At 42.5% G+C, this 23,995-nt stretch overlaps 1 protein-coding gene and 1 pseudogene across 1 annotated transcript; one reads left to right on the top strand and one right to left on the bottom strand.

The window, feature by feature from the left end:
• Window positions 1–3,926: 3,926 nt before the first annotated feature.
• LOC104337786 (granzyme A-like) lies at window positions 3,927–11,563 on the bottom strand (annotated as a pseudogene).
• Window positions 11,564–16,915: 5,352 nt separating this feature from the next.
• Window positions 16,916–22,238, top strand: LOC104337787 (granzyme A). The gene is made up of 5 exons (XM_009943773.2): window positions 16,916–17,000; window positions 17,728–17,875; window positions 19,570–19,708; window positions 20,387–20,659; window positions 21,430–22,238. The coding sequence occupies exons 1-5, from the start codon at window positions 16,940–16,942 to the stop codon at window positions 21,586–21,588; spliced, it is 780 nt and encodes a 259-aa protein (XP_009942075.2). The 5' UTR covers window positions 16,916–16,939; the 3' UTR covers window positions 21,589–22,238.
• The last annotated feature ends 1,757 nt before the right edge of the window (window positions 22,239–23,995 follow it).

Raw genomic sequence — 23,995 nt, 5'->3', positions numbered from 1 at the left:
ATTGAATCTAATCTGTGCCTTTGGAAGTAGCCTAAGATGTGTAAATTTCTGTCCTATTTTTCATTAAAATAAGGGCTTTTTTGCTCACCTTTCTGCGGTTTCCTCTTTGTCGTGACATGGATGCGGATCTTGATACAGCTTTTAGACTCAATGACACTGTGAAATTAGTGGCTGACTTTCAACGCACATTTCACAGCTGATTTCAGCAGCTTTGAAGGAAACTGTGCCACTTTGAATTGAATTACAGTTAAATTTAACCTACTTGCAATCTGCTAGATATTGATTATTAAATATTATTAGTCAATTCAAAAAGAGCTTCATCAGATGATTGTGGGGTTATAAGCATACTGGGATGGAGGTGTCTGAACTACCTGCCAGGTCATTAATGAGATGAGGATAAATTTTGGAACCTAGGAAATCATAATTAAAACATGTAACAGACATATTAAAATGACTTGCTGTAATTTGTCTGACTATGGTGAACTGACCCAGAGTCTTCTGGGTTTATCTTTATTTTTCTTTGGCCAATATCCAAGAAAATTATCTTAAAAACCTGATGGCTTTCTTTGTTTTAATTCTGCTTTCTGAATGTTTCTTTCTGATGCCAGACTGAGTTGCCCAAAAGGAAGGTTACTTTTACAGTTTGCTAGATGGTGGGCAGTTCTGTAGTCAGAAGATAAAGACTTTGACTAGGAGCTGTGGAGGCAATCCATGCTCCAAACATACCACCACACTTCCAGGAAACAACAGTTGTTGACATCTGATTATGCCACCCTGTGTACTGAGAACTAGATGTTTGTTTAAAAAATAAAAGTTTCCCACATTTAACATACAGTGCATTACACGTACAGCCAAAACAAGTACCAAACATCAGCCATTACTGCTCAGTACTAAGGCAGAATGAACGCAAGTAGTAAAGCTAACTGGCATCTGCATCCCAGCGTGATGTGTGAATATGAGTTGTCAGCCCCTCTATTGAATAGAGAGCCGTCAGCCTCACGTCAGCATCATAGGCTCTACATCAGCACCACACATCCCATGTCAGTGCCATATGTCGTGTCTTTGCATGGCCTGGTCAACCTGCGGGGCTGCTCTCTACGCCCACATATGACTATGCGACAGGCTACTTCTTGGCAAATAATCCTTAACATGTATCGCTTACCTTGAAGACCTCAGTAAAAACAGGGATAGATGCAAATGAGAAATCAACTCAGCAGAGACCAAGCTGCAAAGTGCAAGCGTAGATAGGAGACCAGCCCTAGCCAAGGGCAGAAGGGTTGCTGGGGCAGGACTCCTTTAATCCACTGAGAATTTTCCAGTAAAGATAGAAACAGATAGTATGGGAGAGCTGGTCTGGTACAAGCAGCCAGTGTTTGGAAACTGGGAGGTAATGTGCAAGGGGACACCTCACAGGCACCTAGAGATTAGTATTGAGGTGGGACAGGCTAAAAGAGACAAGATTTCTCTTACTGAAAGTGGAATTGCAAATGCTGTGCTGGAAACAACTGGAATCTAGTAAACTCTGCCACAAGCTGCTGAGTATGAGCTCCTCTCAGTCTAGTAAGAATGCATTTCTAGCTTAATTTTGTCAGGCTTTGTGGGTGTTATTGTAACGTACCTGGAGCTACTGTCTGTGGGTTTCCTGTTTTCAGTTCAGTTCTGAGAACCAGCCCAGCAGTGGTTTCAGCAGTGATGACACCAGTGGTCACCTTGTTTAGCCAACACTCACCCTTTCCTGGTCCTCTGCCTACCCCCAGCTCCAGAACCATCATCCTTCCACCGTGTGCTTTCACAAGGTGCTAATAAAATGCAGAACTGCGGGTCATTTTGCAGCCCTGCCGCGAAGCTCCTACCACGCTCCCTGGCCCAGACCACCCCTCGCCTGGAAGGGCGGATGGGCACGCACTCTCTCAAGGCACGGGGACTTCAGCGCTGGCAAGCCCTTCCCTCTTGTTGCGTGTGGAATAAAGACTCTGCTCGCCTCAGGGCAGATGGAAAATGAGTCAAGGTCGCTGCTTGCCTCACTGCTCCAGCAGCTCCCTGGGGACAGACCAAGGCCAGGCCGGCACGTCGGCATGGGGGTAGGCCTGGCTCAGCAGGGCCCATGGCGGGGCAGGGCCAGGCTGAGGGGAGCTGGAGTCTGGCCCTGCTGCAGTGCTGCCAGGGTAGCGGCTGATGAGCCCAGGGGCTGACACGGGTCCTGGTCCATGGGCCGGTGGGGGGGAGCCCCGGGGGCGGGCAGCAGCCATCAGGCCTGGCAGTAATCCCCTTCCACCTGCTACATCGCCCCGGTGCCGTAAGAGAAGCAAAGGCATGACAAGAGATCACACACACAAAGCCCAATACCTGAACTGGAATTAACCTGCTGGGTTGTGGTTTCAGGACTCCATCACTCATTATTCCCATCAGCAACTGAGACACAGCCACTCTTCACATGAACGGAGCGAGTGAAATCTTTGCCTCCCAGAGGCTGAACACCGATTAGTTGTTATTGGGCTGCGGGGTGTGAAAAGTCTCCTGTGGGATGGGCAGAATTATGCCCTTGCTGCCATTTACCTTACAAAGGTAAAAGTGACTAATTTGTCTTTGCAACATCCTCTGAAACCCCAGCTGAAAAGCGTTAATAGCGGCATACTATTCTTTGCACTTCTATATTGCTTTCCCTTTTTCTCCCCAGTTTTTCCCCATTTCTGCTTGTGTTCCAGGCCTGGGCCAAGTCTTACTGGCCTCTGCTGAGATCTTCCCATGACCTTCGGCAAGAATTGGATCAAGCCCCCATACACCGCACCAGCAGGCTTTACTGCACTATGGCTGACTATCAAGCCAGCTTTGCAGTGTCCATTTGCTCCTTTAGCTGCACAGCCGCTGTGAGACGGGTCTTGCTCTGCCCAGCCTAGTCACACAGCTGCCGGGCAACAATCACGGCTAGTATGTTGATGTGTTGGGAGTTATTTATTCATGCCTCTGCAACATCCAAAAGTTTACAGTATTGGGTACATATTAATGCAACAACCAAAGAAGCAGAGAAACCCTGCAGATGGTCACTTCTAAAATGTCGGCAAAAAAAAAAAGACCTTGAGAATATTTGGAAGAGAATGGGAATATACCTGGCTAACCACATGCTTCTTCAGAAACACAGCAGGTCCCTCTTTTAGTAGAAGTCTGTTGAAATCCATAGCAAAATTCCTGTTTGTTTTAACAGATGTTAGATAGGCACTGTGTTAGAGAAGTATAATTGCTCCCATTACAATCAGTATTTATACTTTCTTCCACAGACCATTCACTGAAAGGGCGAGATCATGAACGAAGCTGTGAGAAGAGATGATTTTGTTGATCTCATCACAAAAAAAAAAAAAAAAAAATTAGGGAAAATAATCTAGAAAGAAGACGACAAAATTTTCTTTTCTCTCACAATGGAAGATTAATTGGAAGAATATTTATCTATTTAATACTTTAACAGCTGAAAATTAATTTAGTTAAATATTTAGTAATGGAGAATTGAAGTATTTGGTTTTGAATAATGTCACAGCAAAATATTTGAACTTTCAAAGTTTTTGTTCTATTTTTTCCCATTCAGCAGACATCTTACTCACTACCAGTCTGAAATTGAATTTTTCTGTAAGTACACGTTCAGAAATGTTGCCTCATTCCAGGCACAATGAATAAGGTGAGCAGTACTTTCCCATCACACTAAGAAGTAGGGTGAAGTCCAATACAAATTGTGTTATCTATGAGGCAGTTTCCTACTAAAGGTGAGTAAACATGTTATCCGTACAAAAGGGAATATTTTGAACTCTTCTCATAAAGTTGTGGTGGTGTTAGTAAAGCTGTAAAGCTGGGAGGTACTTTTTAACAGTGGTGCACTAAAGCAGCAGCATCTAGTTGTAACGCACACCACAGTATTTATTAAAAATGTCTTGCCTGTCTCATGGGTCTCTATGAAGGCAAATTATTTTTTTAATCCAGTCAATATATTTTTCAGTCAGTCGTGTATAAACTCCAGGCATGCCTCTTCTTCCACATCCTTTTCCAAAAGAAACAATCCCACTGTATTGACCGGCACAGATTAATGGCCCACCGGAATCTCCCTAGAACACAAAACAGAAGTAACTACCAGTGTGCGTTTGTTGCCCTCAAGAGGAGCACACAGTGCCACCTGCAGTGCATAAGCATGTTTGGAAAAGTTGCTTCCAGTCTGTTCCAACCTATGAAATGGATCAGTTGGCTTATGTCACTTCATTGGAGTTGGGTGAGGTATAAGGGAGACAGATTGCTTTTAAAGCCTGAGGGAGCCTTTGATGTAAATGTTGTATGCCAGCACAGTGCTATCATAATTCTATTTCAAAAGATATTTTTTATTGTCGCTATAAACTGATTCTCACTGCTTTAGCAACTGGCCCTTCTGGACTCAGCACAGAATACATCAAAAGCAAGATCCAGACAGCACTTTTGGGAGTACACTTAATTCTGTACTGTTCAGATGTTGACATCTGGAAAGGATCAGATGATTCAGACCCTGAAAGTTCTTCTTTTTCTCCAGTAACTACAGGTGGTGCCTAAGGAGAGCACCTTAGATAAAGAAACACACCTGAAGTTACCAAGATGTTCACAGACTCAGATTCCCATACTCCCGATCTTGTTGTGTACATTGACCTAAACTACTGAAAGTTTTAACGCTTCTTTTTCACAGCAATAAAGTCTCCTAAAAATGTGGTTAAAATCACTGTGAATCTGATCAGCCTCATTAAGTGTCTAGCGCTGCTTTGTTCTCAGTGAAAAAGGAACCATTGTTAAAAGCACATTCCTTCGTCTTTGTAAATTTCCTTACCTGGCAAGTATCGCTCGTCAAAACTTATAGTTTGCTCCAGCACACAACATGTTGCTGGTTATTTTTCCGTCATTCCCATATTTGCTCTCACAGCTTTCTCTACTGACAATTCTAAGAGTTGTTGCCCGCAGATATTTTGATGGTTTTCCTCAAGATGTGTTTCCGCAGCCAGCCACCTTGCATAGTGTGCCAGGTTTGACATCTTCACAAGAACCAGGCAGATGCAAACATCGCACATATTTAGTCACCTTTGCAATACCATTCAGCTAGAAAAAAGAAGAAAAAAGAATGCTTTCTCATGCAGAAAGTGCAGAAAGTACAAATTTGCATTTAGTCTCATTTTACCAACACTTTCCTTATAAATCATTTCTCAATATTTAGGAACTGATCCTAAGATTAATTGCCCCTTTGCAAATTCATAAGAATTTCCCTGAATAGCAGCTCCTTATCTATGGCAGCAGTAGTGAGTTCAAGCTCAGCTTCCCACTGATGACAGCAGGAAATTAAAAACCTGCACAGGAGTTAGACCATTGGATCTATATCCTATTCAAGAACCTAACTTGCCACTGAACTGTATTGAAATCAGACTCTGGTGCCTGACTGACACACAGAAATGTCTCAAAGCAAAGTGCGATGTACCAGTAACAAAAGTGAAAACAAAAGCTATAACCAATTAGACATGACAGCAGCAACATAATTGCGGGAAAATGAGGTCTTGAACTCTTCAAACCGCCAAGTTTTTGCTTTGAGAGTCTCAAAAGGCCTTAGATGATCAAAACTGACTGTGTTTTATTGTCATTTACCCGACAGATTCATTCTTCAGCAGAGGCCAATTTAAGCCTGTAAATGAAAACATAGCAAAACATGAGCACATATCCTCAATGTGCTTGGTAAGGGCTCATGGCTACTGAACAGGGTTTTTCTGTTTTACGCGTGATCACCGCACCATGACTTATTTCACAGGTGGTTATACGTGTCAGTTAAATTGTTCTAGCTTTACACCTTTTAAAAAAGGCACTCCAACAAATCACAAGCTTATCCAAAAAATCCTGACTTATATTATTGTTTGTGCTAGTGGGAATTTCCAAAGATCAAAAGTTTATCCCAAGTCACTTAGTACTGCATTACAGCAGAACTGTAGAGATGGGACATGAGCCATGGTGCTAATGCTATACCTGCTCCTGTGTCATATTCAGATGAAGGGTTTTATGGTATCCATGTCATTCTGGAACAGAGCTGTAACTTTCAGCTCTAGAACCACTACTTTCTAGCAACCCATTTTTGTTATTGTCTTCACAAATATCCTGGTGCTGGTGGCCACAGGAGAAGCCAGTGAAATGAACCTTCTGCTTTTGCAACAAAGCAGATGGAGAATGCTCACTACCATCCAGGGGAAGGACCTTCTCACACTTGGGCAGTGATAAGTCGCTGGGGGCACAGATGTCTGTAAATGCTCCAGCTAGTTCCAGAAAGGGACATTGCTAGTTTCTCTCCTGTGTCATTATACCAAACTGGCGATAACATCTAAATATTAGAAAAAAGGTTCAAGTCATCACTTCCTTTTCCATATAATCACACCAATTATTTCAGAAGTGTGGTAATATTTCTAATATACTGTACCTGACCAATTATTTTAAATGTACATATTGATCTCTTACATAAAACTATTTCTTCATAATCACAGGCGTAACATTAAAGCACAGCCTGAATAAAGATCCATCCAAGATTTCTTAGGCATTGTACTGAAGCCATGATGTTCCTGAAGGTATGATGATGTACAAGTCTTATCTTTCTCAGGGACTTTGGGTCAGCACTGAAACGGCTGGTACCAGGAAGGCAGTCCTTCAGAACTATTTGACATTCTACAGGTTTGCCATATAGAGACTGCCCTCACCCTGTTCAAAACACCGATGGTTGCCTCCGTGTCAATCCCAGTGCTGGATTAACAGAGTTCTCAGTGCAGGGACATGTGAGGCATGAGCCAGGCTGAGCAGGAGCTAGTATGCAGGAAATTCTTACAGCCTTGCCGCATTTCGGCATTTAGGATGATGATGTCCTTGTCTCTAAATTGCAAGGACATGGATTTGACAGATGGACCACTCGATGGATAAGGAACTGGCTCAACGGACGCACTCAAAGAGTTGCAGTCAATGGCTCGATGTCCAGGTGGAGACCAGTGACGAGTGGTGTGCCTCAGAGGTCGGTACTGGGGCCGGTGCTGTTCAGTATCTTTGTCGGCGACATGGACAGGGGGACTGAGTGCACCCTCAGCAGGTTTGCCGACAACACCAAGCTGTGTGGTGTGGTTGACACGCTAGAGGGAAGGGATGCCATTCAGAGAGACCTTGACAGGCTGGAGAGGTGGGCCTGCATGAACCACATGAAATTCGACAAGGCCAAGTTCAAGGTTCTGCACGTGGGTTGGGGCAATCCTAAACACAAGTACAGGCTGGGCGGAAAGTGGCTCAAGAGCAGCCCTGAGGAGAAGGGCTTGGGGGTACTGGTGGATGAGAAGCTCAACATGAGCTGGCAATGTGGGCTTGCAGCCCAGAAAGCCAACTGTATCCTGGGCTGCATCAAGAGAAGTGTGGCCAGCAGGTCAAGGGAGGTGATTCTGCCCCTTTACTCTGCTCTCGGGAGACCCCACCTGGAGTCTTGAGTCCAGCTCTGGAGCCCCCAACTCAAGAAGGACATGGATGTGTTGGAGCGGGTCCAGAGAAGGGTCACAAAGATGATCAGAGGGCTGGAGCACCTCTCCTAGGAGGACAGGCTGAGAGAGTTGGGGCTGTTCAGCCTGGAGAAGAGAAAGCTCCAGGGTGACCTTATAGCAGCCTTGCAGTACCTGCAGGGGCCTACAGGAAGGATGGAGAGGGGCTTTTCACAAGGGTGTGTAGTGATAGGACAAGGAGGAATGGCTCTAAACTAAAAGAGGGCAGATTTAGATTAGATATTAGGAAGAAATTCTTCACCATGAGGGTAGTGAAACACTGGCACAGGTTGCCCAGAGAAGCTGTGGATGCCCCCTCCCTGGCAGTGTTCAAGGCCAGGCTGGATGGAGCTCTGAGCAGCCTGGTCTAGTGGAAGATGTCCCTGCCCATGGCAGGGGGGTTGGAACAAGATGATCTTTAAGGTCCCTTTCAACCTTTACTGTTCTATGATTCTATGATTGGCGAGCACATCTTTCCGTGCTTCATTCTGCAGTGTCCTGAGCCTTCTTCACTATGTGACCACTACATGCTCCTGGAGCTGAATTCATCTATGTCCTATATGACCCATACTGTTACTTTATGTGGTTACCCTAAATAATTAACAATTAACCGTAAGTTTCATCTCCATTATTGCTTAGTCCAGCACAAGGTATCCCTCTAGGATACAGCTGTGATCCAGATTCCATCGCACACATCACTTCAGCACTGCCTTTGAAAAATTACTAAGGAATGTGTTCTGGGGTTTTGGAGGGGTTGCTGCAGGGAGTGGGTTAAATAGAATTTTAGAGCACAGAATGCACTTGAAATGTCATCCCTGCTCATAGCGCCAGTGATCCTGTAACCTTATCTCAACTGGTACAACCAAAAGCAGGGTGTTCTGTGATATTGTTAAGCTGTCTAAACAATGCATTCTTCGGTATCAAAGAACAGCCAAAATGATTATCAGCAAAATTCCTTTTACAATAATACAACAGTAATTAACACAATACCTTGAGGAGCATGATATCATTTTCCATGGAAGACCTGTCAAAATGAGGATTAGGAAAGTAGTCCATAACCTTAAATATCTGCTGTTCTTTTTCAGCTATGGATGCTTGATGAGTTCCAAGAACAACTCTAACTTCTGATTTGTTTGATCTGTGATTTAAAGAAAGTACAGGGAGAGAAGGTCACTACTGGAATTGAGCAACGTCTCTCAAGATAATAAAAGACATGTAACATTACACTCACAATTCCATTTTACAACAACATGATGAAGACACAGGGAAGAATATTGTTCATTTCAATGTTTTGGCATGAGCTTTTATTTTCCTCTGCAAAGTAACATTACTGTAAATCCATCTGGTGAAATTATGGTGTGATAGCTGACCTTCATGGATTTCCAGAGTTTGCAATTAATTTCATGAAAAAGCCTACTGGCTTTTTAAGTAAAGGCCTTTGCATAAGGTCTGCTGGTACTGATGCCTTCCATTAGTGTTTTAATGGTCTCCTTTAGACTTATGACCTTATGCTGCAAAGGACATGCCTGACTAACAGCATGTAGGCTGTCTTGTTAACATCAGTAGGATGTCAGTATACACAACGATACTCATTACCCATTCTGAGCATTATGCATATGGGTAAGTGCTCTGCTAAAGTGTCTGTGTTTAATATTAATAAGTGTTTTGTCCTTAGCTTCACTAAATACAGGATTCAGCCCATTACGGAAGAAGGATGGGTGTTGCCTAACTCAAGACACCACTACAGTGGATATTAAAAAGGGAGACTCCCAAAACCCAAAGAGAATAATATGTAGTATCTGCTAATAAACAGTAAGTTAAGTAGCTCATAAATCTCCCTCTCCAACAACCTCTCTGAGTATCATCAGAAATGTATTTATTGGAGTTTTTCTTTCTCCATTTTGCCCTGCAAAACTTAATGGAGCCCAGTAAGATGACTGGGCATACTGCTGGTTTCCCATGCTTCATCTCTCACTATACATAGGACAACTTATTCAAGCCAGAACAAAGACTTTACTGATTACAAAAAAAAAAAAAGTTATTTTCTTCATTCCAGCTGCATGTCTCACTGAAAGATACAATGAATTTATTTGTATATGAAAGTTTGCTTGTGAAAGTAGCTGCAAAGTCAGTGCTAGATGCTAAAAAAATTCTCTTTTTATCTACAAAGCACACTTAAACAGTGAGAATGCCTTAAGACTCACAGAACTCCATGCCTGGGACTCTTTCATGTATCATCCCCAACAGACATGCAACTGCTGGACTTGCCGAAAACCCAGGCAACCAGCCACTGTGCCTACAGAGAAGCTGGTGGGGGAAAAAAAACCAAAAAACCAAAATAAAAGCCCACTGCCACCTCATCTAGGTCTCTGGCAAGTTGTTTACAGGCCACACAGAAATTCATGTTGCTGGATTCACGCTATTTTTCTCAGACAAAAATTATTTCAGAAGTAACTAATAGTCATTAGTCAGGAACGCTTAAGTGCACTGCAATTGCACCTGCTAACAACAGTCTAGGCATAGCGTAGATGTAGGTGGGTTTTGCATGGGCACCATCATACAGATCAGGAGAAAAAGACCAGACAGATGTTGTTTCAGTTTGCCCAACAACAAAGACTTAAATTCAGCCCAAACTGATGTGCTTGTTAGAACAAAAACCAGCAACCAGAGCACACTCTCTACAGGACCAGAGACAACCAGTGCTCTTTTCACTGAATAGCTCCCAAATCTGAATTTTTGTAACCATAACTGGCTGGATATCTCTGACCCATTGTCTGAAGAGTGAAAGACTCCAGCTCCCATTAAAAAAAACCCTTAATTCCAAAGAGGAAGGCTTGATTTTTGTTTGGTAAATGTCCAAAACACCACATGCTAAGTGTGAATACTTCTACCCTTACAAAAAATGCAACCAAACCTGATCCAGCAGAAGTGTGAAAGTCAAATTCACTTAGATAGAAGGAGCTATGTCCTATTTTTCAGACTAACTGATGGAAGAAGGCTGGCCAAGCTGCCTACACTGTATTTGAGTAGGTCAGGTTTGCACAAGTTTATTGTAATTGGTTTGCTTTTAGTTACTTAAAATACAGAAAAAAAAGGAAAATTAAAATACAATTTAGAGAACATTTTATCAAAACCAGGGCATTTTACTTCCTAACATGAACAGTAGATGTCCTCCTTACCCTGAGCCAGCTGTTCAACAGTCGTGCCACCCTTGGAGTATCCCACCTGAGGAAAGGATGATTGTGCTCACATTTGACTTGCCAAAGGGACACGGCTGCTTCTCATAGTTACGACTGACATTCAGTTTTTGTGAGCCCAGGTCACTTAAAATGGGAGAAATAGTGTTTCTATCTAATTCAACTTCATCTCTCAGAGTGTTTTGAGGCTTAGTCCCAGGCAAACAGGGAACATTTGTTTAAAGCACTTTGGAATATATCCTCTTCTCTAAGACTGCTGTTTCAGATGCATAACTAAGAAATTGGATCTTTTATCAACACAGTCCATATACTGTAACATGGAATTGGATCTGACTAACGAAGGTTAACTGCACACAATGCAGATCAGTAGTTTACAAAACAACTCAAAACAGAATGACAAGTTCTTAGATCAGTTTAGGGAGAGAACTGCATGTTTTAACAATTCTTAAAAAATCAATATCCACCTTTCTTTTCTTACAGGCTTGCACACCATGCCCCACATCAATGAAGAGTTTAAATTGCCCCAGTTTAAGATACTTACTCACAATGCGCTGCTGTCAAAACCCATTGCTTTTCCACAAGAGCTCCTCCACACACAGTTACGTTGTTTATCTGGATAGCAGCCATATAAGGCCAGGAATAAGGACGCACAACGTGTCCTCTGATAATGTCCATGCAGCCATCTGAAATGCAAGAGAAGTGCAGTTACGTTATGTGTCGTCCAGAGGAATGGGGAATTTGGATATTTTTATGCTTAGATAAGTACTTACATCTCGGCGGCAGGCTAACAGCAATTAGAGAGAGCAGGAGAGCTAACAGGTGGTTTGTCATAGCTGCTGCTGTTTACTGACAAGAGCATTGTAAATTACGATACAATCTTTTCTATTTAAATGTCCCCTACAGGAAACGGTGGTTGCAAGGTTTTAAGAATCTTGTCGTTTCCCTTTACATCATTAATATTGTATTATTTAACTGCAGCTTGGTTTCTTTAGGTTCTTTCTTCAGGTTTCTTTAAAACATACCTGTTTCTTGAATCCCCAACATGTGTCAATATTAATTTGTCCAAGTCTTACAGGAACTTCAGCAGTCCACAGGTATTATATTAGAAAATAAGCACATAAGAAAATTCCTGAGCATTACATGGGATGAATGTATAATAAAACCTAAGCCCCTCAGAGAATTCAGCCCTCCTTCGATTTTAAAGGAAAAAAAATGGAAATATGTGAGAAGAATGAAACTGGCCGTCTTCAAGCTGGTGAACAAATTGCAGAATGAATACAATGGCCACCTGAAATGGCTTCACAGAACAGCAGTGAGAAGGAAAACTGAGGGCACGTACACTATAACAGTCATTCCCTAACTGTGGATCAAGATATATCAGCAGCCAGAAAATCCTCTGCAGAATTATACTGCCCAGGTAACGTCTGCAGTTGAAAGACTGAAAAAGATTCATACATTCATTTTATGAAAGCCACAGAGAATTGGCAGGCATCTGTTGTCTGATAAGCTTAGGAATGCCTGACACAACAGACAAGCTACACACATGGAGGGCAGAGAAATTTGTATTTTCTTAGCAGTAACTTTTGAGGGTGCTGGATTCAGATGCAGAAAATCCTAGACCATGCAAGTGTCAAATGCAAGCAAAATATCTCATCAGTGGTCACAAGAAAAAGATAAAAAGACACTGTGGTGGAAGATACATTTCTGTATTGCAAAACTCTGTGTTTGCACCCATGTTTTGCATGCCTTGCTGGTAAACCACTACAAAATAACAGTATGCCCTTATGTGAAGAACTTAAAAAACTGCTGTCATCTTCAGTTCCTTTAGAAATAACCAGAAATGTAACTTGCCCTGTATAGATAGGTCTCATTTTTATTCAAGAGTTAGAGAATGGCTACTCTGCAGATTGTTGAATGAGGTTCTAGCACTGAAATGCTTATTTTTGTGGCACAGAATCTTACTAGTTATAATCCAGTTTGAAAACAGGTACATGATGTCATACAATGTAACACATTTCGTATTTCAGAATTCTCTTCCAAAGCTCTTTTAAAAGAAAAGATGTGACTTTTAGAATTCATCAGCTCAGAAAAAAGCCAACTCTAGTTACCCCAAAATTTCTCTCCATCCTCCAGCCAATCCTCGGATTACTCATCCACCGGAGGTTATCCCTGCAAAGAGGGTCCTAAAGGCATAATAATGTTCAAGTCCTTTATGGCTTTACCCTGCAACTAAGTAGGTAGCTTAGAAAGCAGCGTAAGAGACAAAACAGGCAACAGACAGAATCACAGAATCACAGAATAGTAGGGGTTGGAAGGGACCTCTGTGGGTCATCTAGTCCAACCCCCCTGCCGAAGCAGGGTCACCTACAGCAGGCTGCACAGGATCTTGTCCAGGTGGGTCTTGAATATCTCCAGAGAAAGAGACTCCACAGTCTCCCTGGGCAGCCTGTTCCAGTGCTCCGTCACCCTCAGAGGGAAGAAGTTCTTCCTCATGTTCAGACGGAACTTCCTGTGCTTCAGTTTGTGCCCATTGCCCCTTGTCCTGTCACTGGGCACCACTGAAAAGAGCTTGGCCCCATCCTCCTGACACCCACCCTTCAGATATTTATAAGCATTTATAAGGTCCCCTCGCAGCCTTCTCTTCTTCAGGCTGAACAAGCCCAGTTCCCTCAACCTCTCCTCGTAGGGGAGATGCTCCAGTCCCCTCACCATCCTTGTAGCCCTCCGGTGGACTCTCTCCAGTAGCTCTTCATCTTTCTTGAACTGGGGAGCCCAGAACTGGACACAGTACTCCAGATGAGGCCTCACTAGGGCAGTGTAGAGGGGAAGGAGAACCTCCCTCGTCCTGCTGGTCACACTCTTCTTGATGCACCCCAGGATCCCATTGGCTTTCTTGGCAGCCAGGGCACACTGCTGGCTCATGGTTAACCTGTCGTCCACCAGGACACCCAGGTCCCTCTCCGCATGTTCTGACCCATGTTCTGACCAGGCAGGAGAAGGCTTGTGTCTCCAGAGCACAGTATCTAATGCTGGATTCTTTCTGCCAAGTACATTCAGTTTCACAGAAGTAACGCTGATTCACGACAAGGCTTCGAGGACTCTCTAACTACATCTACTAACTACATCTACTACATCTGTTACATTTTTCTGTGATACCATACAGTAAATAGATGAAAATAGGGAAGCTGAGCAAATAGCTAAGGCAGAAAAGACAACAGGTAAATATCACGAGACACTGGTACCAGAGAAGAAATTAAAATTGGCATCCCCAGCTATGTCCTGTCCCTTTCCCAGCCAGTCCCTGGGATTGTGTCCCCCAGCCGCTGAGGGATATGGCCAGGCAAACACATCAGCATGGGGCTGGGGCAGCCCTGGGAGGAGGCAGAGAAGATGTCTGCTCCACTGTGCTCCCAGCAGCTGCTCGCTCTGCACCACTCCTGCCCTCCCTTCCCCAGTCCCAGCACCAGCCCTGTGCCCAGCCAAGACACTGCCACAACGCGGGCACCCACCAGCTCAGGAAGGGTTAGAGCTGCTGTTTAAACTGGTCTCCTGTGTTGGTCTCCTGAAATCACACCTGATGTTCACCTTCAGCACCACAGAAAGCAGCAGGAAGGAACAAGGAGCATAGTCACTGGGGAAGCAAAATGATCAAAACGACTGAGTAGGAGATAACAGACAGAAGCACTCGACACAGTGCAGAACGGAGCTGAAAGTGACCCACTGACCCTCAGGCTTAATGGCCATGGGAAATTTCCTCCAAGACAAAGGCAGAAATAGAAGCTGGGTACCCTCGTTCTTTTACTCAGGCAGTGGTTTCTGCTGAGAGAGTGGCTGTGCCTCATGGGCACTGCACGGGGAAAGGGTGGAGCATTTTGCTTGCATATGGCAGTCCTCTTGAAGACCAATTGCTTATACATCAGAGAAGCTAACAAAAAAAATTGACAATGCGCTCAAATAGAGAAGGAAGTTTTGCTTTGAGGTTTCCCTTTACATGCAAAAGGCAAAAAAAATCTAAACTTGACCATAAATTAACTTATTTCCACAACCAAAGGAACCCAGCCAACTCACTGCACGGCCTAAAATTTGATGTTAATTTTTCACTCTCATCTACCTAAGTTATAAGCTGAAGAGGATGCTCTGACAAAAGTATTTGGGTACAAAACTAGAAGCTGATTATGTGCATATCAATGTGATCTTTAATACCTGTGCAATCAATCTCAGGACTATGCGATTGTCAGAGCTGTTGCTCAGAAGAAGCTTGCACAGAAACCAGTCAGTTATTATCAAACAATAGTTTAGACTGCACCTTCCTAATTTTAATTATCAATGTAAATGGGATCTCTCAGGATTAGAGGGGATTTGTTAAAAGGCAGGGGTACGCTAATATCTATAGAGTTACAGAAAAATGTCTTTAGAAGTAAGTAGGATTTAGAAGCAAATAGAAGTGCATTTAGATATTGAAAAAAATACAAACAGGATATATGAGATTTGTTTTTAGATGGTCAGCAGACACTTATCTTAGTTGCCTGGAAAACGTCTAGGAACATTTGCTGATGTTTTATTCTGTGTCTCCCAAATAGGTTTTTCTTGAAAACAGATCAGATAAACATAGGATGATACACACCAAACCTCTTTTCACCAGACTCGGCACCTCATATAGGAATATCCAAGGATGAATCATCTACTACTATGAGTTTAAGCAGGCCTCAGTGTACAGGATTTTTGCTCGCAGGTGCTCATCCCGATCATGTCTGTGCATAGTGCAGAGAGGAACTAGCTTCAGTATGGTAAGACTGCTAATTGAAATGTCATAAAATCAGACTTTGGCAAATATTCATAAGTGATAAATGAAAGAAGGGCACCTATGATACCTGGTGATACTGTGTTCAGCAGAACACTGGGAAAAAAGAACGCTAGTGCTACAAACTCCTGATAGTTACAGGGGATGTGCAGGTAGTGAGGAGAAAAATGAAAGCAAATTAAAAGCTTGGTGTGGTTTTGCAGTGTATGGGGCTGACACCATGTCATATACATGACAGTGTCTCTGGTGAGCCACATCAGTGACAAAGAGCTTTGTGATTTCTAAAAATATCTCCACATTATAGAATAGCCTTCTTCAGAGAAATGACCAACAATTACCGTCTGTCCCAGAAGGGAGGGCAACAGCAAATTTGAACCAGCTGTCGGTCCAAGGTCTTCTACAGGTAAAACTCACATCAGGCTGGGCCAGCTGAGCTCAAAGACATGACCCAGCCAGAATGCAGAAGCTTGCTGCAGGCTGACTGTACTGGGCTTAAGTCTTCAAGAAGCCTTCCAGGCTGTGTCGTAGTGACACTTTACTAAATGTACCTAGTTAGTTAACAGAACATTTGATATTCCAAACTATTTAATATGGAGGAAAGTTATTTCTATTATTTGGGTATATACTTGGAAGTGAGGAACTGTGCCTTTATAAGGCTCTAATAAGATTTATTCCGTTTTCAGGATTCAATTCAGCTGCCTAAAACTACGCATTTAATGACATTTGAGATACCCTACATTTCCCAGACACAGGCACAGGACTAGCAAATCTCACATAGCATCTACAGAAGACCCATGGCCTCCTGCATCAGGAGAAGACACCTTAAGACACTTTAAATGGCATAATACCCTTAGCTCTAGGCCACTAAATCACACTCAGTGCTACCTGGATGCTCATCCAGTGCAAAACTAATCAGGTAGGATCAGATGTTGAAAAGATCAAACACCAGATTCCTAGGCCCTGAGGGGCTCCTGTACAACACAGATAACTCTCTAACGGGGAATGGTCTGGGATTCATCTCTGACCTGATGCCACCTGGGCTATCTAGAATATTATATGTCTTCATGTGGGCAACAGAATCAAGCCTAAATTTATGTGAGCTCAGTCCCACTGTGTAACTGGACACGTAGTGGCTTGCAAGGTCTCACCCCAGTACTCATGCATTAGCTCTCTGCAAATGCTACAGAGAGAACGTGAAGGGGGGGCAGATCCTGTCTTCACACCACAACAGATGACGCAATTTCTCTCTAACACCTCTGCTGTGAGCTGCATTGTTGGGGAGGTTTTTTTGCCTTTGTCACAGTTACAAATGTCAAATATCCTTAAGAGGAAAAACAAAACCCACATCCTTTTCATTTAGATATATATATTAAGCAGTGAATAAGGGGGAACACCAGACAGAAATCATGGGAGCTTTCCTCACTTTGTCCACCTCTGCTGCTGTCATTCTCCTGGTAATTCGTGGAGGTAAGTGTCCCATTCAATCCTTTTGAAGGTAAATGCTGATGTACAGAGTTCCAGTTAAGCCAAGATGTATTAATGGAAAGGAAGTGGTCACAATTATTATTTGAGTTCTCATTATTAGCTCTTTTGTCTGCATGTGTTTGATCTTTTGTACAAACAAAATAATTTGTGAATGGGTAGTATTAATTAAAGCTGCAAGGAGGACAGGATATTTGGAGGAGTTCTGAGGAGTTAACTTTATGATTTTCTGACCTTTCTCTCCAGAGGCATACACATACATTAATCTCTTGATTTTCTGTTTTTCTGAAAAAGACATTAATGTAATGTGACTTACACTACATAGCCCCGTTTTCAGGAGTCCACATAAGTCACATATTGTATAACATTTATCATGTGGCAGATCTGATGTTGTTACTCACAATGAAAGCTAAGAAATTAACCATAGCAGTGAACTTCAAGAGAAGAAATCTCTGCAAGAGCAACAACACGCCGGTGTTTTTCTTGTCGAAGTTCACCCCACTGATCTAATTTGGTCCCACTGAAACATACAGAAGTAGTACAGCTGAACTTTTTTAAAAGCCTGCCCTGAAGACCAGCATTGTGATATGTGTACATACTTGTATGTCTGTGTGCTTTGTAATTACATTAACGGTTTTTTCTAAGACACTGTGAGTGTCTTACAGTATTTGTCAGCCTATCTGTGTGTATTGTGGCTTATTTTTATTTTTAGGTTTGTGTGTGGATATCATTGGAGGAGCTGAAGTAACACCACACTCAAGACCTTTTATGGCCCTAATCAAAGGAGCAAATGGACAATCTATTTGTGGAGGAGCTTTGATCAAGAAAAACTGGGTGTTAACAGCTGCCCACTGTAATGTGTAAGTTCTTACTCTGATTCAGAGATTGCCCTTAGTGAGTATCTGGTGTACCTGTTCGAGAAGGAAAGTTAATATCCTTGATGGTTTTGCGTATTTAGCATGACCACAATCATGTTCTGATTACTGTGTTTTATAATTTCTATTGACAAACGTGTTTCAGTGAGTGAAAAATAATACAGCAAGGTATACTATCTTCACTGTTTCTGAAGAGGTATTTTACAAGCTTCTAGCTGCATGCAAGCATAGAATAGCAACACTGAAGTAGTAAATCTGGGAGAAAGGTTTATCCCTGTTTTCTCAGTCAACAAGTGCACTAGCGCAGAGCACTGGGCAGTCTAAATAGCTGCTCAGAAAACAGAAATAAATTCTTGTCATTTTATTCTGTAAAAGATACGCAGTTCACCACAGAGGGAGACAGCACGCAGCTATACAGGAGCAAAAATCCTCCAGGCAGATGACAGGAGACACTGAGAAATCTCTACTCTACTGGACATGTTGGCTTGTCAGCCAGCCTTTCTTCTTCCTGTCTGACTCAAGATGCAAATGGCTGTTTGGCCCCCCAGAGTCCCTGAGCGAGACAAGATGTGAGGTTTAAACGACACCTCCCACCCCTTGTCTTTGTGGGGAAGACTGGAGCTGCTGCTGAGCCAGACCTCACACAGGCTCTGTCAACAGCCTGCCCGGGGCCAGTGAATCACTGGACTCTCCAGACATCAGAGAAGTGTATCCATCTCTCCTGTCCCAGTCCAAACAGGGAGATATATGGGACCTACTACAAAGAGAGCACAGGGCAGAAAAGCTGTCATATTAACATGAGGTAAAGTGTGTTTCCGAATGATTGGAATTTCGTCGCATATAAGAGAAAATACAATAAATAATTAACCTAGTGATGATCAGTCTACAGTCAGACAGCTCTTAATAGCTGAACAAAAGGAGCAACCACTTCCTCAGGGTTGTGTTTGCCACAGTAAGATGCAAATGAGGGCCGCCTACACATCTGCTCAAAGAATATTCTCCCATTCAGCTGTAGCATATATTGTTTTCTCACAAACAGCTTTACCCATGGTCTGATGTAAAGGTTTGCTTGGGCTCCTTGACCAAGGAGTGCTAGACTCCTGGTTTCTACATCAGAGAGCCCCAACAGGCACAATGCTGTCACCACTTCATAAGTATATGAAGCTGCAGGACAAGTTAAGAGAAAGGGAACGAGCCATGTCTCACACAGACTCAGAACATGGCGTTGAAATGGTGTTAGGGTAAAGCAATGGTACAATTCAGTCCAGTCATGATAATCTCTGAACTAACAGTGCTGTAAGCCATTCTACATTTTCAGCACAAATTGCAGAGGGCACAGTGGGTGACAGCACTACCAAGAGCAAAGCTGATGCATCCACCCCTCATTCAGTTCCCAAAGGAAAGCAATAGGGGTAGGTTCAGAGTCAAGCACCTGAACCCTGTCTATGCTCCTGGGAAGCTGAAAATAGCATAGCAGGAATTTTCATTCACTGAGTCGCTTTTCTTTAACTACTTGTAAAACCAGGATAATCTTTTCTATTTTTCTAAATTACTATTGCTTTTCAGGCATGAGAAAAGAGACTCTGTAGCAGCTGGACAGTATAGCACCACATCTAACAGCAAAGAATTACGGAGTTACAGCACGTGAACCCCACTAACTATGCTGTCTCTCTTCTCAGGGAAGGAGGCAGTGTTATTCTTGGAGCTCATTCGCAGAAGGCAAGAGAAAAAGAAAAACAGGTTTTTCGCATTGCGAAACAAATTCGCTACCCATGCTATTGTTCCAGCCGTAAGGAAAATGACATTATGCTGCTGCAGGTATAGACTTACATATTACTTACGGAAAATGCATCTGCTACGATGTACCAGTTTCTTCCTTCTCATGAGGGAAATGAGCCAAGGGAGTTTCTGGTGACTTTTTTTCTGAGGTGATATAGTCTGGTCTGCTAATCCAGCAGACTGAGGAATGAGGGATGCACTGGGAACTAAGGCAATCAATAATTCCTGTAATGCATGCCAATCCTAGAAGCAGAGAAACTCTGGAGCTGCTCCAAGATATTTCAAATTTTTTTTTCTGTGAAAGAATAAAGATTGACCAGAGAAAAAAGCAAATTTCACACATAGAAACAATCTGGTTTAATACCCTAATGTTCTGTTTGAACAGTTCTACTTAAGAATGTCTGACTTCTCCGATTCTCAGTTTTTCCAGCTTCAGTGATTTTGTCCTTCCAAAGGTCTGAGAGCCAGAGAAGTAAAACAGGGTATTTTTTAGAGCTAGTATTTCAGCAAAAGCTAAGTGGGTTTTCACAAGACAAAGAATAGTCCCTTTCCTCATTCTTACATTGGTTACATAAATCCTGTCACAAAGAGCTGAGGAATCTCAGAAATGGATTGTAGTAAACCCCCATCACCACAATGGCAAAGATCCCATGGTTAACGTGCAGAGGCCTCTGTTAGATTCTGCTCCATAATAACTATTTTCCGTATCTTCTACAGCTTCAGAAAAGCGCACAAATTAACAAAGCTGTGGATACCATTGACCTGCCTAACTCAGATGATGACCCAAAACCAGGAACAATTTGCACAGTAGCAGGATGGGGAAAAACTCACAATCATCTGAGAAAGCTTTCTGATACCCTGCGGGAGGTCAATGTCACTGTCATCAGCAGGAAAATCTGCAACGACAAGAAGCATTATAAAAACAACCCTGTTATAACAGACAACATGATATGCGCAGGGGCTAAGAATGGAGGAAAGGATTCATGTTCTGTAAGTATATTTACTGTCTATATCCACATAGATTATATTAAAGCACTAGCTTTTACACATTTATAATTTCTGCCTCTCTTTAGTTCAATGAATAATTGTATTAAAAATGAGGGAATTTACCAAGGCTTGTTCTTCTAAGCCTTAAACTCAAAACTTACATTTAATAAATTCACCTTCACAGACTTTGGATATTGTGGTTTCACCCAGGCATGGCAGATAGCTATTCTCTTCTTCAGTAAAATGATTTTAACAGAAAAATCTCCACAAAATAGCTTATGAGCCCATTCTCAAGCAGCTAACTTCAGTGGAACCATTTTTCTGATGTCAGAGGGCTTTGAAACAGGTTTTGCTGATGAAAAACATTTCGCCTAGGCCCCAAGTCAAATGTACAACTGTGTAAGAACTATCACTTTTTAAAAGATTTAAATATTGAATTTTATTTTGTAATGAAGTAACAAAAAAGGTGCCAATTTCTGTAGACTTTCTGCTTTTCAAGAGGAAAGTTTCCAGCTTATTCTTTTCGTATTCAGAAAGACTGTTCATAGCACTAAACTCGATTCATTCCCCATTACTCACTCATGAAAGATCAGATTGAAGTGTTTTTCCTTTTTGCTAACGAAAATCCTAACTCCCAAAGAGAAAAAAAAAAAATCTGCAACAGCACTGTCTATATTTTTATTTCCTCCATGCAGCTGGTGCAAATTTTATTTAAAAGAAGCACTTTTAGCTTTTGTAAATTTCAATGACAGGGTTTTTTTCCCTTTTTGCAGGGGGATTCTGGCGGACCTCTAAAATGCAATAATGTCATGAGAGGCATCACGGCTTTCGGGAAGCCAAACAAGTGTGGTAGTGTTGACGGCCCTGGTGTCTACACTCGACTTACAAAGGAATACCTTCAGTGGATAAGGAAAACCATAGGGGGAGTCTAAGAGATTGGGTTTTGACCAAGTAATTTCCTACTTTGTACTTGTGTAACAGTATCTAGCTTTGAAACACACTTTTAAAAATAGCTTCATTATACTGGTAAAAGTGGTATTCCCACGCTGAATTTTAGCAGCTTGATGTCCTTATAGATGAAAATACATACATCTCTTTCTAGAGCAGATCTGAACTTAACAGGGTGAGAATACATTGCTCTGCTACACCAGCATTTGTAGCTTATACTGTCAGCCATGGAGTCATGCGAGGGGTATTTGCGACTCAGGCTTCCAACACGCTTGCGTCGCACATTCAGACTGAGCTCTAGATGGATGAGTATTTCTGACCAAGAATCTAATCCAGCTGTTTGTGCCCCCACTGCATGCTGAGTAAATACTGCCCTCTTCTGTATCTTTACTTCTGCAAATACCCTGAAAGTTAGTGAGATGCTAGGTGGAACTCCAGACACCTGAAAAACTCGGTAGATTCTCCGCAGCAGAGCTCCAGATTTCACAGGTGTAGTGGACTGCTACGCTTCAGAAAATAAAGTTTCAGCAGCTACATTTGATTGCGGGACACAATAAATGTGCATTTCCTAACTGTCTTGTATTTGAAACCTCCAGATTTTACCCCTTTATGTACTTTGCATTTAATAAAGAAACGGTGATAAAAATCTACTGCTTGCAGCTGTCAATTCATGTGGAAAGCTCTGTCTGCTGCAGTACAGATAGTCTGTGTACATAATGTTTTGGATGTGCAATATGTTTGCAGAATACACCAAGATCAGCAATATTATGTCAAAAAATCAGCTGAAAAACCATCCGCCAGAGAAATGAGTATCAATACGATAAAGCACTGTTCATAACATAAACCAATCTTTACCTTAGGATGCCACTACTGCCATTTTACAGATGCAATGAAATTTTTAAGTGCTTCAACAATGGCTTGTCAAACAGCAAACAGACCTATTGTTAAAAATGCTTCCGCCCATCTCAGTATTAACAGTCTTGGGCACATTCAATGCCATGAACACCTCAAAAAGCACTTGGTTTTATTTTGTGTTGCTTTGGGGTTTTTCTACTCAGAAGCAGCCATTAGCTAAGAGAAAGCACAGGACATTCAATGGGTGGAGAAATTTTGTATTGATTTTAATTAGAAAACGATTGCTCCGTTCATCACAAGCAATTAAACATCACTAATAAACACAACATGGGAAAATACGGACTAAAACTTTTTTACACAACTGCCTTCACCTGATGTTGTGGAGAAGAAACAGTAGTTTTGTCAGAACAATGAAGGGTGAAGGAAGGAGAAGGCCGAAACTACAGGGATCTACATTGAAAGTTTTGATGCTGAACATCTTCTTTTATGTTTTCTGTCCATTACAAATGTTACACAGTCAGAACTTTTCATATTCCTTATTCTTATTCCGAAAATGTTTGTTCTGACTCTTGGGCTGAACACAGAAATGAGCACACAAACACAGACACAGAGGCACACACAAACACAGAAGCAAAGCAGGAGCAGCGAGAAGGATTCCCAGCCAAGTACAATTGCATGAGTGAAACTGGGAGGAGAATTTGGCCCACTGACTGCTATTGACACCCAAAGTGGTGACTTTGATTCTGTCTTTAAACACACAGGAAATAAGTAAGATAAGGCCAGACTTACTCTCTTCTTGCAAACTACCAAACCCTTGCTTAGCAAAGACCTGATTCTACAAACCTTCAGAAGACAAAAATATCCTTATCAATCTAGTGAAAAATCTGTAGCTGATCCTCAAGACAACTGATCACCTAGGGCTATTTCACTCTTCCCATACATTAGATTTACTTAATTTCTTTCTTCTTTGCCCATTTTTTCACTGCTCTTTTTCATCCTGCTATAGTATTTTTTTCAAGTTACTGCTGGCTGAATGGCAGAACTCAGAGGGTTGTCATCAGCAGCGCTGAGTCTAGTTGGAGGCTGGTAACTAGTGGTGTCCCTCAGGGGTCAGTACTGGGCCCAGCCTTGTTTAACTTCTTCATCAATGACCTGGATGAAGAGTTAGAATGTACCCTCAGCAAGTTTGCTGATGACACCAAACTGGGAGGTGTGGTAGATACACCAGAAGGTGTGCTGCCATTCAGGGAGACCTGGACAGGCTGGAAAGTTGGGCAGAGAGGAACCTGATGAGGTTCAACAAAGGCAAATGCAGGGTCCTGCACCTGGGGAGGAACAACCCCATGCATCAGTACAGGCGTGGGGTGGACCTGCTGGAGAGCAGCTCTGCGGAGAGGGACCTGGGTGTCCTGGTGGACGACAGGTTAACCATGAGCCAGCAGTGTGCCCTGGCTGCCAAGAAAGCCAATGGGATCCTGGGGTGCATCAAGAAGAGTGTGGCCAGCAGGACGAGGGAGGTTCTCCTTCCCCTCTACA

This window comes from Opisthocomus hoazin, chromosome Z (assembly GCF_030867145.1).
Source record: "Opisthocomus hoazin isolate bOpiHoa1 chromosome Z, bOpiHoa1.hap1, whole genome shotgun sequence".
NCBI classification, from domain to species: Eukaryota; Metazoa; Chordata; class Aves; order Opisthocomiformes; family Opisthocomidae; genus Opisthocomus; species Opisthocomus hoazin.
Note: the sequence above shows the minus strand (reverse complement) of the source record. Positions and strands in the feature narration are given on the sequence as shown.